At 38.8% G+C, this 17,848-nt stretch overlaps 2 protein-coding genes across 3 annotated transcripts in view; one reads left to right on the top strand and one right to left on the bottom strand.

Moving 5' to 3' along the window:
• The window catches only part of LOC127448282 (uncharacterized), a 384,406-nt gene that overhangs the window by 119,923 nt on the left and 246,635 nt on the right, over positions 1–17,848 (bottom strand). The gene's annotated exons all lie outside the window — the stretch shown is intronic.
• The window catches only part of LOC127448239 (E3 ubiquitin-protein ligase SH3RF3-like), a 215,231-nt gene that overhangs the window by 160,176 nt on the left and 37,207 nt on the right, over positions 1–17,848 (top strand). The window contains exons 4-5 of the mRNA XM_051710631.1: positions 1,617–1,983; positions 16,227–16,296. Coding sequence (XP_051566591.1) covers positions 1,617–1,983; positions 16,227–16,296 — 437 coding nt within the window. The remainder of the gene's footprint in view (positions 1–1,616; positions 1,984–16,226; positions 16,297–17,848) is intronic.

Here is a 17,848-nt window from a genome sequence, read left to right as displayed (position 1 = left end):
ACTCCTAAACCTTGTGGAAAGCCTTCCCAGAAGAGTTGAAGCTGTTATAGCTGCAAAGGGTGGGCCGACGTCATATTAAACCCTATGGATTAAGAATGGGATGTCACTTAAGTTCATATGCGTCTAAAGGCAGGTGAGCGAATACTTTTGGCAATATAGTGTACATGCTGAGAGAGCATTTGATGATTCACAAACAAACCAGAAACAACATTAAAGATGGCAGTGTATTAAAACGGCTCTCTGGAGGAAATTATATAATCGTGCAAGACCACAAAGTTTGATGAAAATCAGGTGTTAAATTATTCAGTGAATATTCCAGCGTTTGAACATTTATATGACATGTGAGTAAAGGTGATGAAATATCAGCACATCAGTGTGTAAAAGTACACACGAACATTACTGAACAGAAATATGAGATTTTAAAGGAATAGTTCACTTAAAAATTTAAATTCTGTCATTATTTACTCACCCTGATGTTGTTCCAAACCCATATGACATTCTTTCTTCTGTGGAACACAAAAGGAGCACTAAAAAAAAAAAAAAAGAAGAAGCAGAAGAAGAAGAAGAAGAAAAAAACACTTTTTCTGGAAAAATATCAAAACATTCTTAAAACAAGAAAAAATGGCTTGAGATATTAAGTGTTGTTAACAGAGAAATCTAACACAATTTGGTTGGATTTATGCTTAAAACCGGAAAAAACTATTTGGGTTTGTTTTTTTTTTTACCCCGTTGGCAAATAGTTTTTTCTTGTTGTAAGCATAAACGTTACTGCATTTTGTTAGATCTTTTGTCATTTTGCTTCTCAATTCAGTTTATCTTGTTTTAGGATGTTTAGATATTTCCACTGAAAAACAAGACAAAAATATGATTTTTTTGCAGTGTATATGTTTAGCAGAATGTTCATGCTGCTCTTTTGACTTCAGAAGATTTGAAATATAGTGCACAATTCATATGGACCAGGGTCAGAAGTGAATGGGGGCTTGTAGTGACAAAAAAGCCCCAAAATCCAAAATATATATAAAAATAGCTCTATACTGAATTCTCTCTTTTTTACTTGTATTTTCTGATATATTTTCTCTTATTTTTTTTCTTAGTGTAATACATATCACAAAATACAAGATTTAAATTTATAGGTAACAACCTTACTGAATTAATTTGGAATTTATATTATTAAATGGACTAAATTCAAGTATTTTACATAAATGGATGATGCACTGTTTTTTTATTTGTATTTTTTTTATGGCATAATAAAGGTACAAATGCCCCTAAAAATCAAATGTTGCACCATCCTAAAAAAAGTTACTTTCTGACCCTGATATGGACTATTATTATGATACTTTTATGGTGCTTTTTTGTCCTTTTTTGGAGCTTGACAGACAGAATCGCCATCTACTTTAGTTGTATGGAGAACAGCAGCTCAGACATTCTGCCAAACATCTAATTTGTGTTCTGCAGAAGAAAGAAACAGGTTTGGAATGACATAAGGGTGATCAAATGATGACATCATTTTCATTTTTGGATGAACTATTCCTGGAAGGTTTTGATGTTGTCTTGGACATTGCTGCATTTATTAACTACTTCATTTAATTGTTAATTATTCTCTGTTTTTCCTGCAGTTAAATGAGACAGCAAAGCAGCTGATGGAGATGGACAAACCATCACCGATACCAGGCCCGAGTACTGACCCAGGTTCCCCCACAGCCAGCTCAAGTTCTGGTCCCAGCACGGCCGTGAGCTGTAACGGAAACGGTTCGGGCAGCACGGGCATCCATCGGCGCATGGAGGGCAAGAAGAACGCAAAGAAGCGGCACTCGTTCACAGCATTGAGTATGACGCAGCGTTCGGCGCAGGCGCTGGGAAATAACAGACACTCGATGGAGATCAGCGCACCTGTTCTCATCAGCTCGTCTGACCCGCGCGCTGCAGCGCGTATAGGAGAAGGTCCGCATCTCTCCTCCAGCGCGCCGACATCACAGGTACTGCGTCTGCATGCATGAAAGAGAGAGACTCAACAGTACAGGGGTGAATCTCAGAACATGTCCAGATTTCACTCTAAAATATAAAGAAAATTATCTCCACTGCTTTCGGAAATCCTGGAAATATCAGGGAAATTCTAAAAATGTGATTCAAAGTCATGGACATTTCTATATTTTCTAAAAAATAAAAAAAACTCATTAGCTAAAGATTGCTGTTGTATAAAGTAAGACGTGCTCAAAAGCTTTAGTGATGTCTGATTCATGAGTGAATCATTCTTTTGATCTTTTGGTCATACCATTATGAATCAAAATTATTTTATTTATTTTTTTAATCCTTTTCCAGTAATCCTAAAACAATAGAAAAGTCATGGAAATGCATTAGTCAGAAATTTTGGGAAACTAGAATATATTTTAAGAATTTAATGAGAATTACAAAAAAGTAAAACATCTGGATGGGGGGAAATAATGTCATAATGCAAAACAATATTTGTACTAAAAATAATAAAAATACACTGATGGCCAAAAGTTTGGAATAATGTACAGATTTTGCTCTTATGGAAAGAAACTGGTACTTTTATTCACCAAAGTGGCATTCAACTGATCACAATGTATAGTCAGGACATTAATAACATGGAAAATTACTATTACAATTTGAACAGAAATGTTCAGAACTTCTTAAACTACTTCAAAGTGTTCATCAAAAAATCCTCCATGTGCAGCAATGACAGCTTTGCAGATCCTTGTCATTCTAGCTGTCAGTTTGTCCAGATACTCAGGTGACATTTCACCCCACACTTCCTGTAGCACTTGCCATAGATGTGTCTGTCTTGTCGGGCACTTCTCACACACCTTACAGTCTAGCTGATCCCACAAAAGCTCAATGGGGTTAAGATCCAGAACACTCTTTTCCAATTATCTGTTGTCCAATGTCTGTGTTTCTTTGCCCACTCGAACCTTTTCTTTTTGTTTTTCTGTTTCAAAAGTGGCTTTTTCTTTGCAATTCTTCCCATAAGGCCTGCACCCCTGTATATTATTCCAAGCTTTTGGTCGCCAGTGTGTGTGTGTGTGTGTGTGTGTGTGTGTGTGTGTGTTTATATATATATATATATATATATATCAATAATTTCATATGCTATAATAAGTGTACATTTGATTTCATATTTGGCTTTTCATCATTTTAATCACATTTTAGTTTTTTTTTTAAATGTACAGATGTCATGTTCTGTCAATTTATATAATGTCATGACATTGCATTTATAATAATGATACAAGCTGTTGTTATTGTTTGAAATTTCATCCACATTTTTAACGCAAAATATGCACATGGTTGGAATCTAATAATGAAAATAGAGTCCACACATTCAAACATTTAATTGCTACTATATTTCACATTTAGTACACTTACTACATTTCTAAATTGTTACATGCTTTTTGTTTATATGCATAATTTTAATGATTTACAAGTATTTACATTGATATATACTGTATAACAAGGGTTAAATTGGTACTGTCTCTTTAAGAGAACCGGCAGTTCCGCTAGCAAGTGTTTACGGCTGAATGAGCACATTGTATGTTAATGAGAGAGAAGTTGCATGGCTGTTTTTACCTCATCTGTGCAATGTGTGATTGGAATTAATGTTCCTTTTTACTTTGTGATAAAAAAATGAATGTAAATTACAGAAAGGATGTTAAAAGAGACATTATGAAATGAAAATGAACAGAGGGGATCTCTTCTTCGGACACAATGAGTCAAAGCAAACTTTATTCGCATAATGTGTATTGACTTGCATGCTCAAATATTTATTGTGCAAGCTCTCAAATTCAAATCAACAAGCTCTCGAGTTTTGCAGCACTTTTTACCTTCCAACAGGCGCGTTATGCTGGTCTGTAGCCATGCTGTTAAACGGAGAATGTTGTGAAAACAGTCCATGGAACAGTTTAACCAAATTAGAAATTATGTGGTTAAATGCAATGTCAATGTACAGTAACTCTGGCTAGAGGTCTGCAACCCGACCCGGGCCTGAGGGGACCCGAAAACCCGACGGGTTTAAGGCCAGGTTCGGGTTAGTTTTTGAATTAGGACTTTGGATTCAGGTTTGTAATGAATGAAAAAATAGGCTTACCGAACTTGTTTCGCGCATGCACTCTCACTCAAAGACATGCGCGAATGGAGGAGTTAGGGGCCGTTCACACGAATGTGTTTTTGCACCAATGACGGTATCATTCGGGCCGGGAAGGGTCGGGCCACACAGTCTCTGGTACGGGTCAGGTTCGGGTTTCATTTTAAGGCCCATGCAGACCTCTAACTCTGGCATATTACGGCTCAACTAAAGCGATGGTGACAGCGCAATCCATGACACCTCAGGACACACTGCAGCCAAATAAATTTCCTTAGAGTGTGTGCTCATGAGACGCAACATGCAGTGAAAGGATCTCGGTGTGAAAGTTCTTTTTCACAACTGCACAACTCAGTCACTGACATTTTTTGGTCACATAGCTTGAAATGTTAGTGCAATTAGTGCTTGAAAATGCAAGTGATTTACTCTCAATGTAGAGGGCTGTTTAGCTGCAGTATATCACTCATATCTGCATTGTTGTTAATTGTAGTTGATGTGCTAACATCCTCTTGACCTTTGACCTGGACTCAGCTGGCTCTTCTTGGCTCAGTCATTTTATCCAGTGCGAATGTTAAAGGTCAATGTGTGCTTGTAAACTCTTTAGCAGCTCATGTGTGTTTGTGATGTGAGATCACTGGCTTTCTGCCTGATTGAAACAGATGGATAATGCTGAGTCCCATGATACACTTTCAACTCCCACAATGCATCTGTCAGCAGCCACACAAGCGCATTAGACAGACTCCCTTTCACACACACACACACACACACACACACACACTCCTCCAGTTAGACGTCACCAGTGCCATCTGGTGAATGTACAGCGCAAAACACACAGCACAACCAGTGCAGTCCGATTCCCGAAAGAATGACTCTTATGAGTCAGTTCTTTTCAATCAACAGTGTGAAACATACAGTGCAACCAGTGTAGTCCAATTCCCGAACGAGTGACTCTTATGAGTCGGTTCTGTTGAATTTACAGCGTGAAACATACAGCGTGACCAGTGTAGTCCGATTCCCCAACGAATCACTCTTATGAGTCAGTTCTGTTGAATTTACAGCGTGAAACATACAGCGTGACCAGTGTAGTCCGATTCCCCAACGAATCACTCTTATGAGTCGGTTCTGTTGAATTTACAGCGTGAAACATACAGCGTGACCAGTGTAGTTTGATTCGTGGACGAATGACTCTTATGAGTTGGTTCTTTTGAATCTACTGCGTGAAACATACAGTGCCACCAGTGTAGTCCGATTCCCCAACGAATCACTCTTATGAGTCGGTTCTGTTGAATTTACAGCGTGAAACATACAGCGTGACCAGTGTAGTTTGATTCGTGGACGAATGACTCTTATGAGTTGGTTCTTTTGAATCTACAGTGTGAAACATACAGCGTGACCAGTGTAGTCCGATTCCCAAACTAATCACTCTTATGAGTCGGTTCTTTTGAATCTACTGCGTGAAACATACGCGTGACCAGTGTAGTCTGATTCGTGGACGAATGACTCTTATGAGTTGGTTCTTTTGAATCTACAGTGTGAAACACACAGCGGGACCAGTGTAGTCTGATTCGTGGACGAATGACTCTTATGAGTTGGTTCTTTTGAATCTACAGCGTGAAACATACAGTGCCACCAGTGTAGTCCGATTCCCCAACGAATCACTCTTATGAGTCGGTTCTTTTGAATCTATAGCGTGAAACATACAGCATTACCAGTGTAGTCCGATTCCCCAACGAATCACTCTTATGAGTCGGTTCTTTTGAATCTACTGCGTGAAACATACAGTGCCACCAGTGTAGTCCGATTCCCCAACGAATCACTCTTATGAGTCGGTTCTTTCGAATCTACTGCGTGAAACATACAGCGTGACCAGTGTAGTCCGATTCCCAAACTAATCACTCTTATGAGTTGGTTCTTTTGAATCTACAGCGTGAAACATACAGTGCCACCAGTGTAGTCCGATTCCCCAACGAATCACTCTTATGAGTCGGTTCTGTTGAATTTACAGCGTGAAACATACAGCGTGACCAGTGTAGTCCGATTCCCCAACGAATCACTCTTATGAGTCGGTTCTGTTGAATTTACAGCGTGAAACATACAGCGTGACCAGTGTAGTTTGATTCGTGGACGAATGACTCTTATGAGTCGGTTCTTTTGAATCTACAGTGTGAAACACAGCGGGACCAGTGTAGTCCGATTCCCCAACGAATCACTCTTATGAGTCGTTCTTTTGAATCTACAGTGTGAAACATACAGCGTGACCAGTGTAGTCCGATTCCCAAACTAATCACTCTTATGAGTCGGTTCTTTTGAATCTACTGCGTGAAACATACGCGTGACCAGTGTAGTCTGATTCGTGGACGAATGACTCTTATGAGTTGGTTCTTTTGAATCTACAGTGTGAAACACACAGCAGGACCAGTGTAGTCTGATTCGTGGACGAATGACTCTTATGAGTTGGTTCTTTTGAATCTACAGCGTGAAACATACAGTGCCACCAGTGTAGTCCGATTCCCTAACGAATCACTCTTATGAGTCGGTTCTGTTGAATTTACAGCATGAAACATACAGCGTGACCAGTGTAGTCCGATTCCCCAACGAATCACTCTTATGAGTCGGTTCTGTTGAATTTACAGCGTGAAACATACAGCGTGACCAGTGTAGTCCGATTCCCAAACTAATCACTCTTATGAGTTGGTTCTTTTGAATCTATAGCGTGAAACATACAGCATGACCAGTGTAGTCCGATTCCCCAACGAATCACTCTTATGAGTCGGTTCTTTCGAATCTACTGCGTGAAACATACAGCGTGACCAGTGTAGTCCGATTCCCAAACTAATCACTCTTATGAGTCGGTTCTTTTGAATCTACTGCGTGAAACATACGCGTGACCAGTGTAGTCCGAATCCCCAACGAATCACTCTTATGAGTCGGTTCTGTTGAATTTACAGCGTGAAACATACAGCATGACCAGTGTAGTCCGATTCCCAAACTAATCACTCTTATGAGTCGGTTCTTTTGAATCTACAGCATGAAACATACAGCGTGACCAGTGTAGTCCAATTCCCGAACGAATCACTCTTATGAGTCAGTTCTTTTCAATCAACAGTGTGAAACATACAGTGCCACCAGTGTAGTCCGATTCCCCAACGAATCACTCTTATGAGTCGGTTCTTTCGAATCTACTGCGTGAAACATACAGCGTGACCAGTGTAGTCCGATTCCCAAACTAATCACTCTTATGAGTCGGTTCTGTTGAATTTACAGCATGAAACATACAGCGTGACCAGTGTAGTCCAATTCCCGAACGAATCACTCTTATGAGTCAGTTCTTTTCAATCAACAGTGTGAAACATACAGTGCAACCAGTGTAGTCCAATTCCCCAACGAATCACTCTTATGAGTCGGTTCTGTTGAATTTACAGCATGAAACATACAGCATGACCAGTGTAGTCCGATTCCCCAACTAATCACTCTTATGAGTCGGTTCTTTTGAATCTATAGCGTGAAACATACAGCGTGACCAGTGTAGTCCGATTCCCAAACTAATCACTCTTATGAGTCGGTTCTTTTGAATCTACTGCGTGAAACATACAGTGCCACCAGTGTAGTCCGATTCCCCAACGAATCACTCTTATGAGTCGGTTCTTTCGAATCTACTGCGTGAAACATACAGCGTGACCAGTGTAGTCCGATTCCCAAACTAATCACTCTTATGAGTCGGTTCTGTTGAATTTACAGCATGAAACATACAGCGTGACCAGTGTAGTCCGATTCCCCAACGAATCACTCTTATGAGTCGGTTCTGTTGAATTTACAGCGTGAAACATACAGCGTGACCAGTGTAGTCCGATTCCCAAACTAATCACTCTTATGAGTCGGTTCTTTTGAATCTACTGCGTGAAACATACAGCGTGACCAGTGTAGTCCGATTCCCAAACTAATCACTCTTATGAGTCGGTTCTTTTGAATCTACTGCTTGAAACATACGCGTGACCAGTGTAGTCCGAATCCCCAACGAATCACTCTTATGAGTCGGTTCTGTTGAATTTACAGCATGAAACATACAGCGTGACCAGTGTAGTCCAATTCCCGAACGAATCACTCTTATGAGTCTGTTCTTTTCAATCAACAGTGTGAAACATACAGTGCAACCAGTGTAGTCCAATTCCCCAACGAATCACTCTTATGAGTCGGTTCTGTTGAATTTACAGCATGAAACATACAGCATGACCAGTGTAGTCCGATTCCCCAACTAATCACTCTTATGAGTCGGTTCTGTTGAATTTACAGCGTGAAACATACAGCGTGACCAGTGTAGTCCAATTCCCGAACGAATCACTCTTATGAGTCAGTTCTTTTCAATCAACAGTGTGAAACATACAGCGTGACCAGTGTAGTCTGATTCCCGAATGAATCACTCTGAGTCGGTTCTTTTGAATTTACAGCGTGAAACATACAGTGTGACCAGTGTAGTCCGATTCCTGAATGAATCACTCTTATGAGTCGGTTCTTTTGAATTTACAGCGTGAAACATACATTGTGACCAGTGTAGTCCGATTCCTGAATGAATCACTCTTATGAGTCAGTTCTTTTGAATCTACAGCGTGAAACATACAGCGTGACCAGTGTAGTCCAATTCCCGAACGAATCACTCTTATGAGTCAGTTCTTTTCAATCAACAGTGTGAAACATACAGCGTGACCAGTGTAGTCTGATTCCCGAATGAATCACTCTTATGAGTCGGTTCTTTTGAATCTGCAGCATGAAACATATAGCGTGACCAGTGTAGTCCGATTCCCCAACGAATCACTCTTATGAGCAGGGGCGGAGCCAGACGTTGTAAATATTCGGGGCTTAGCCCAAATCTAGGGGGAGATTTTTTTCCCCCATTTATGGCAGCTATATGCATTATTTTTTATCTAGTTGTTCTCCAACTGTCTTTAACATTCTGAAACCATAACACAACAAATTTTGAGGATGACAAATTTTCACTCCTGCCACCCAAGAAGAGGCAAAATTTGTCTGATGTAACTATTTTAAAGTTACATACAATAGCTAAGGTAGAAATTTGCCATAACAGCATTACTAATCTTGAAACCTATTTTTGTAATACTATGCTGGAGTTCATAGAATGAATGTTTAGCTGACAAATGTGCTACATTTGAGTCTATGCTATAATAATCTGGGCTGCTCTAATTGCAAATCAAAGATCCCAAACAATGCCAAGTAAATGTGGGCTTCAATACTCTGAATTGAATAATGTTTGGCCAACAGAAGAACATTTAGTTTGCAAAAGTATTCAACCCCTTTCACTTTGGCAAACCTCAGTTCAATTAGGTATACAATGTTACCTTCAACAGCAACCTAATTAGTTGGGTGGTCTATTGTAGTGTTTAATAACAATGGTTCAGAATATAGAATTCAATATAATACACCTGTTTTGGAGAGGTTAATGTTCATAGTTAATGAAACCTGAGGCAAAGACTCAATCATAATGTCCAGAACGTTCCAAACTAGATGTCCTGTTTAGAATGAAGTCCACTGTCATATGTTCTAAGTGTACTTCTGGAAAGCATTTAATGTGGGGAAAAAAAGTACATAGCATCCATGAAATACATGTAAAATTATATTGTGAATGGAATGGGGTTTTTTTTCTCTGCTAAACAGTTACTGTGTTGCCACTATAACAATCTTGACTTCACTCTGTCCACTTTCTCACCTTGTTCTTGCTCTTGCTCTCTCTCTCACTCTCTCTCTCTCTCTCTCTCCATCCTCCTCTCTCCCTCTTTGCACTGACAATTATCACACACAAGCATACTGTATTCAACTAGAAAATTACATCTAATCTAATAATAAATAAAGCAAACAGAGCATTTGTGACATAAATAAATGTAAGAGGAGGTTGGGGAGAATCCACATTTTATAACAGTATATCAATACATTTGTTAGTTATGTGAAATCATTGTGGATTCCACTGCAATGAATGTGGGCAAAACAAAAGCTGCCTTTCAACTCCCGACCTGTACACTTTCTCACCTGGTTCTTGCTCTCTCTCTCTCTCTCTTTCTGCCGACTCCATCCTGCTCTCTCTCCTCTACCTTTTTATCCTCCTCTCTCCCTCTTTGTGCTGTCAACCAAAAGGCAATCATAACAACCAAACAGAGAATTTATAATCTAATAAGAGGTATAAATTGATCAGTGAGGTGATGACTTCACAGTCAGGTAATGCCAGGTAACGTCATTTAACTCTCTCACCTGAACCTGGCTGTCTTGTTTAAAAAAAAAATTGTATATCCATCTATGGAATAACAGACATTTCTATCGAGTGAGGGTTTGTTATAATGCTTCAACTCACTGTCCATAAATGTACTGTAAATATACCATGGCCAGTGTGCAAGCAGACTAGCTAGCGAACTGCGTCAGCTAATGTTCTTTGACAGTATTCATTCACACCATAGAACTATAACCAGACACTTTCTAAGTCACAGTAATGACGACCAATTTGACCCAACGTTCTTTTTGAGAACATTCAGCAATTTTATTTGCAAACGTTTCAACTTGTGTTTTAATCTGCAGTGTACCATGAAAATGTTACCTACTTCTCCTCCTTTGGTTTTACTGGCGTGGCAGACTACCAACGTTAAAGTTGCATGCCGGCACCTGTACCGGAGTGTGTAGCAAGCTTGCTCATTGAGGTGACACGACTGAATGAAACACGACACACACAAGACAACAACCTCCCATGACGATGACGATGTTAGGGCGGAACGATAGATGGCTATATTTCCCCATCCCCAGTAATACAACTTTTGCTCCATTTATTTGCCGGACCAGTCAGAGAGACTGAGGAGAAATGACACAAAGTTTAAGTTATTTTAGAAACCTAAAATATTCAAGGCTTTTGAGAAAACATTTGTGGCTGGAACCCCAGAAGCCATCCACCTGCTCCGCCCCTGCTTATGAGTCAGTTCTTTTGAATTTACAGCGTGAAACATACAGCGTGATCAGTGTTGTCCGATTCCCGAACAAATCACTCTTATCAAGTTAAGTAAAATGTATTGTATAGCACTTTTCACAACAAGTGTTGTTTCAAAGCAGCTGTACATGAAATTATGCTATAACAGAAAATGAATATAAAGCCAATATTAGTTATTTATGTTTAGAACTATTAGTGGTTAATATTAGTAAACTAAGTAAGTGTTGTTGGTCATTGATTAAACAAAATGATTTTATAGTTTTAAAGTCCTTGAAGTTATCCCGAATTAACTGAGGAAATACATGTAGATGCATTGTCCTTTGATTTGGGCCGATGAAGGCATTTGTTAGTGGTTAATTCATTTTCTGTGTAGTTTAAGAGAGTGTTGTCCCTCCTTTGTCCAAGTTGTTATAGGTATCATTCAGTGAGGATCATCGCAGTCTGGCTGGAAGCTGATGGCAGGTAATTTTGGTGAACTCCATCCTGAGCCCATGCTTCAGACAGTGGCTCATGAAGAATCCCATGTCTTTGAGTTTGCATCAGTTCATCCTCTGTGAAGTCTGTCTTAGTAGACTGAAGTGAAGTCTGGCTGGCACATGCTGCAGTTGGTCATCATCACTCAGTGACACAGTGGGAATCAGACATCAGGAAGTGTTTTCGGTTCCGGCAGACCCAACTATAAAGCAGCATAACTGTGAGTTGAGGGATAAATTAGGTGTATATCTGGCTGAATAGATGAGTCTTTTGTCTAGACTTAAACTGAGAGAGTGTGCCTGAGTCCCGAATACTGCTAGGAATACTATTCCATAGTTTAGGAGCCAAATTTGAAAATGATCTCCCTCCTATTGTGGATTTTAATATTCCCGGTATTGTTAGCAGGCCGGAGTTTTGTGATCATAATGAACGTGACGGATTATAGCGTGACAGAAGGTCACTTAAGTACTGCGGAGCTAGATCATTCAAAGCTTTGTAAGTAATTAACATAATTTTGTGATTAATACGAAACTTAACAGGTAGCCAATGTAACAATGATAAAATGGGGCTGATATGATTGTATTTCTTGGTTCTAGTCAGCACGCTCGCAACTGCATTTTGAACCAATTGAAGTTTATTTATTGAACTTGCTGGACATCCTCCCAGTAATGCATTACAATAATCTAGTCTTGAGGTCATGAACGCATGAATTAGTTTTTCAGCATCAGCAACAGAGAGCATGTGTCATAATTTAGCAATATTTCTGAGGTGGAAGAATGCTGTTCTACAAACATTGGAAATTAATTTTTCAAAGGTTAGATTGTGATCAAATATAACATCTAATTTTTTTGCTGTTGAAGATGATGTAACAGTACATCCATCGAGAGTCAAATTATACTGTAGTGTCTTATTTTTTTGTTTTTGTTCCAATAATTAGTACCTCTGTTTTATCAGAATTGAGTAGAAGGACATTTCTAGGCATCCACTCTTTGATATCATTTATACACTCTGTTAATTTGAAAATGTTTGAAATTTCGTCAGGTTTCGAAGAAATATAAAGTTGTGTATTGTCGGCATAACAGTGGAAACTAATTCCATGGTTCCTGATAATATCTCCCAGGGGAAGCATATTTAGGGAGAAAAGCAGAGGCCCTAAAACTGATCCCTGTGGCACTCCATACTTTACTTTTGTTTGATTTGACAGCTCCTCATTTACACATACAAAGTGGTAGCAGTCTGATAAATAAGACCTAAACTATGCTAATGCAAGTCCACAAACGCCAACATAATTCTCCAGCCTATTCAAGAGAATATCGTGATCTATCGTGTCGAAGGCAGCACTAAGATCTAAAAGCACTAGAAAAGAAATGCAGCCGCGATCAGATGATAAGAGCAAGTCAATTATAACTCTATTAAGTGCAGTCTCTGTACTGTGATGGGGCCTAAATCATGACTGAAATTGTTCATATATACTATTTTTATGTAGAAATCAACATAGTTGGGAGGACACTACCTTTTCTAGTATTTTCAATGTAAACGGGAGATTTGAAATCGTTCTATAATTAACCAATTCTCCAGGATCAAGTTGTGGCTTCTTAATAACTGCCATTACTGGAACACACTACAACACCTCTTTTAGGAGTTTAGTCGGTGTTGGATCTAACATACATATTGTTGATTTTGGTGTTTTGATAATTTTTGTTAGCGCTTCCTGATCTATAACAGCGAAGGATTGAAGTTGCTTGTAGGGAACAATTTTAGTCTTCTGGGGAGCTGTGGCAGACAGATGCATAATTCCAATTTTATTTTTGATGATTTCGATTTTATCAGTAAAGAAATTCATAAATTCATTACTAGTATGCTGCAATGGAATATCTGGTTCAATAGAAGTTTTATTCCTAACCAATTAAGCCACAGCACTGAATAAACACCTAGGATTGTTGTGGTTATTTTCTATGAGTTTGCTCAAATATGCTGACCTGCAACATGCACCGTGAAATACCTCTAATTTTGTATTCTTCCACTTGCGCTCCATTTTCCGAGCTGCTCTCTTGAGAGCATGAGTGTGATCATTGTACCATGGTGCGGGGCTTTTTTCTTTAATTTTCTTTAATCGAAGGGGGGTGACACTATCAAGAGTGTTAGAGAAGACTGTATTGATATTTTCTGTACATGTTCAAGTTCCTCTAGACTTTTTGGCATACTGAGTATGTGTGACAAGTCTGGAAGATTATTAATGAAGCTATCTTTAGTAGTTTAAAGAATAGTTATACCTGAACGATAATGTTGCATAGATTGAGTGACCTTTGCAAAGCGTAGCATACAAGAGATGAGGTAATGATCTGAGATGTCATTGTTCTGCAGAAGAATTTCTATTTTATTATCATCAATTCCATATGACAAAATTAAATCTAGCGTATGATTTTGGCGAGGGGTTGGACCTGTCGCATTTTGTGTAACCGCAACAGAGATGAGAATATGGATAAATGCTAATCCCAGTGTATTATTTTCATTATCTATGTGAATGTTGAAGTCACTGACGATTAAATCTCTATCTACAGTAACTACAAGATCTGATAGAAAATCAGCAAATTCACCATTGAAATCAGAATAAGGCCCGGGTGATCAATATACTGTTGCATGGGTAAAAGATGACAGAGTTTTTTTATTTATATCTGATGGCGTCACATTAAGCATTATTAGTTCAAAAGACTTACATTTATATCCTGTCCTCTGAGTAACACCAAAAACTTCACTGTAAATTTAGCAACACCTCCTCCTCGACCCTTCAGACAAGGCTCATGTTTATAACAATAACCTGGGGGAGTAGATTAATTTAAACTAATATATTCATCCGGTTTAAGGTTTCAGTCAAACAGAGCATATCCAAACAATGATCTGTAATAATTTCATGTACAATTAATGCTTTGATAGAAAGAGATCTAACGTTTAGTAGCCCTATCTTTATATGGTTTTACAGTATTTTTTTAGTTAAGTTTGACCTTAACACATTTTTTCTAAATGATTTAGTGAGAGTTTTGTGTTTGATAGTTCGGGGAGCAGACACAGTCTCTATATGATATCTAGGTGATTCAGTCTCTATGTGTTGTAGTTTATGTGACCTGTGTGACGTCTCAAGGCAGCTAGCAGATGTTTGGATTAGCCAGTTTATCTGCTTCCTGATCTGGGCCCCAGTTAGTCAAATACTATCACTATTAAGACTATGAGCCAAATTAGAGCATCATCTTCCCTGGAGGGATGGAGTCCGTCTCTCTTTAGCAGGTCAGGTCTACCCCAAAGACTTTTCCAATTGTCTATAAAACCTATGCTATTCTCCGGACACCACTCAGACATCCAGCTGTTCAGTGACACTAATCTACTATAAACCTCATCACCACGATGAGCAGGGAGGGGGCCAGAGCATATTACAGTGTCTGACATCATTTTTGCAAGTTCACACACCTCTTTAACATTATCTTTAGTGATCCCTGACTGGCAAAGCCAGACATTGTTAGTGCCGACATGAATAACAGTCTTAGAAAATCTACATTTAGAATTAGCCAACACTTGTAAATTTGATCTGATGTCAGATGCTCGAGCACCAGAAATGCATTTAACAATAGTGGCTGGAGTCTCTATTTCCACGTTTCTTACAATAGAATCACCTATTACTAAGGCTCTTTCAACATGATTCTCTGTGGGTGCATTACTGAGTGGGGAGAATCGATTGGAAATCCTATTAGGAACAGGAGAGTGGTGTCGTTTTGCCCTACGAGTATGCCGCCGAGTCGTCACCCAAACGCCCTGCTGCGGGGGCTCTACAGTCCGAACCAAAGTGTGTGTGTTGCTCGCTGTACTACCCACATCCGAAACAGTATCTAACAGTAGTAGATATCAGTACCGCCCAATATTTTCCATATTTTTAAACATTCTGACAGTGCAACGTGGTGCAATCCTTCATTGCATAATAGATTAAATGGACACTTAAAGAGTTTAAAATACTGTATATCAAGTTGATAAATCAAGAACAAAGCATGAAAGAAAGGAATTCCATACTGGCAAACGACTGTAGCACCAGAGCACAGAACACGAGAAAGATGTTGAGAAAAGGTGGAGCTGGAGATGGAGCAGGGTGTTAAGTGCAGCTTGCATCCATGCAATAGAAAGGCAGCTCAAGCTGTTTTCTTATGAGTTGGTTCATTTGAATCTACAGTGTGAAACACACAGCTTGACTGGTGCAGTCTGATTCGTATGTTATTTTATAAAAACAAATGAATAAAATATCTTAATTAAAAAGTCCATGTAAACACACACATTTCCAAGAATCTGCTCTGTTAAAGTCTGAAATGATTTCATCATGCTGCTGAGGGCAGTGAATCCAATAAGGATTGCATTTCTTATTTCCAAATGCTCCTTCCTCAAAACTTCTAAAAGAATCATACATTTATCCATTTATTAGAATCGGAATTTCCTCCAGCACCTTTAAATTACAGTCTTTAACATAAACAGAAACTTTAAACTCTTCTTCCATATCAGTATTACCGTACTGTATTTGGTGGATAAAGCTGTCTTCCTTATTTTGTCAGTAACATCTGTGTTGATTGAGCGAGTCTGTTCTCATTGGTTGATTTGACTTCTTGTTTTCACAGGACTCTTCAGTCGCCGCTCCAGTGAATGCATCAGTTCCTCCACGCATCACGTCTGCATCAGGAGATCTGCTCGCTGCTGCTAAAGTCCAGCTGCCTCTCAACATGTAAGTCCATTCAGGAGTCATTCAGCACATTGCTCAGCACACAGTTACAGCTCTCAACAGGAAGGATTTTGTTCTGTTGGCCCGGTCAGGTCTGTACTTCTGGAGTTTTACTTGCCCTGAAGCAAGCATGAGCAATTTTATTTGCGAAAAACAAAAAGTTTACTTTTTATTGTTGCATGGCTCCCTGGAATAGTATATTCTGATTGGTCAATTGCGCCTTCAAGAGCTCTGCGGTCACTTTCTTCTCACATAATAATATATATTTAAACTCAAATCAATAGGTAGGTAGCCATAAGCAGGATAATTTACAGTCTGCTGGTCGTAATTGCAAAATGCAGCATTAAGCTGTTGTCAAATCACAGATTCAGAACGGACCGTGCTTTTCAAAACATGAACCAGCACAGGTGAGCATTTTTGATCATCTCTTATTCAGTCAAATGTATTTTTGCAAATTGCTTAGCTGCGGTGCAGAGTGCGGTCAAATCTATAGATTTTAAAATATATTGTCACAGCAGTTGTTACGTGGTGTCAGCTCATATACACAATCTTATTCAACAAAAGAGAAATTGATGATGAAAAGCGAACCTTCTAAGAAAATGCACAGAAAACGTTGCTTTTATTCACCATGCTTCATGTGTAAAACGTGTCTGATCTGTTCAGGGTCTGTAGAGCTTGTAAAAAGTGCGACTGCAGCGCCACTGAACCTGCATGCATTCATGTGTCCTGACTATGGCTGCACCATATACGGATGTGTGTCAGCGTTCTCAATCCCGAACATAATCAATTCAGTTTGGTCTCCGTTTACCAATATCTCCTGCGATGGCTCCTGTGTGCAAATGCACAGTGTTTGCAAGACAAGGAAAGGCTCATTTTCCCCTCACTGAATGGGAGTATAATAGAGAAAGAGAAAGAATAGACATTTCTTTTTGTCAGTTTTTAATATATTTGTATGTAAAATGTTCTTTATTTGATGGCCATTGTTTTCTTAGGTGGGTTGATAGTGTCAAAGATATGGCCTTTAATGTTCATCTTAATCTTCGTAGTTTGTAAACAATAGCCCTGATATGTTAAAATGATCATTATGTTTTTATTTTCAAAGTAAAGTTGATCAAATTCTATTTGTTAGTTAAGGTTGTCATGTTTGTTTCAGATCTTAAGAAGGAACTTGTGGCCATACCATAAATAATGTTAATTGAATGCGCCTGACTATTTTAATTAAAAAACACAGTCTAAATGGTGTTTAGTTTTGTTTTTTATGTTAACATGTCACTTACAATAAAAGTGCTTACTATTATAAAAATGTTTGGTCCCTGTCAAGTTTTCATTTGGCAATCTGGCCCCCGCAAGAATGTAACTGAAGAGCCCTGCTTTACATAGACTTTAAGATTTCTTCAAGATGACAATTTTACAACAGTTTGTTCTTTAAAAGACAAATTTACAACAACAGAAGACACATCGTGGATCAAAGTACTCCAAATATCAATCAGTCGATACATGTGTTTACACAAACGTTCTAATTCAGTAAAGAGACAAATGTATTTAAACAGGAATA

This window comes from Myxocyprinus asiaticus, chromosome 11 (genome assembly GCF_019703515.2).
Source record: "Myxocyprinus asiaticus isolate MX2 ecotype Aquarium Trade chromosome 11, UBuf_Myxa_2, whole genome shotgun sequence".
Lineage (NCBI taxonomy): Eukaryota > Metazoa > Chordata > Actinopteri > Cypriniformes > Catostomidae > Myxocyprinus > Myxocyprinus asiaticus.
Note: the sequence above shows the minus strand (reverse complement) of the source record. Positions and strands in the feature narration are given on the sequence as shown.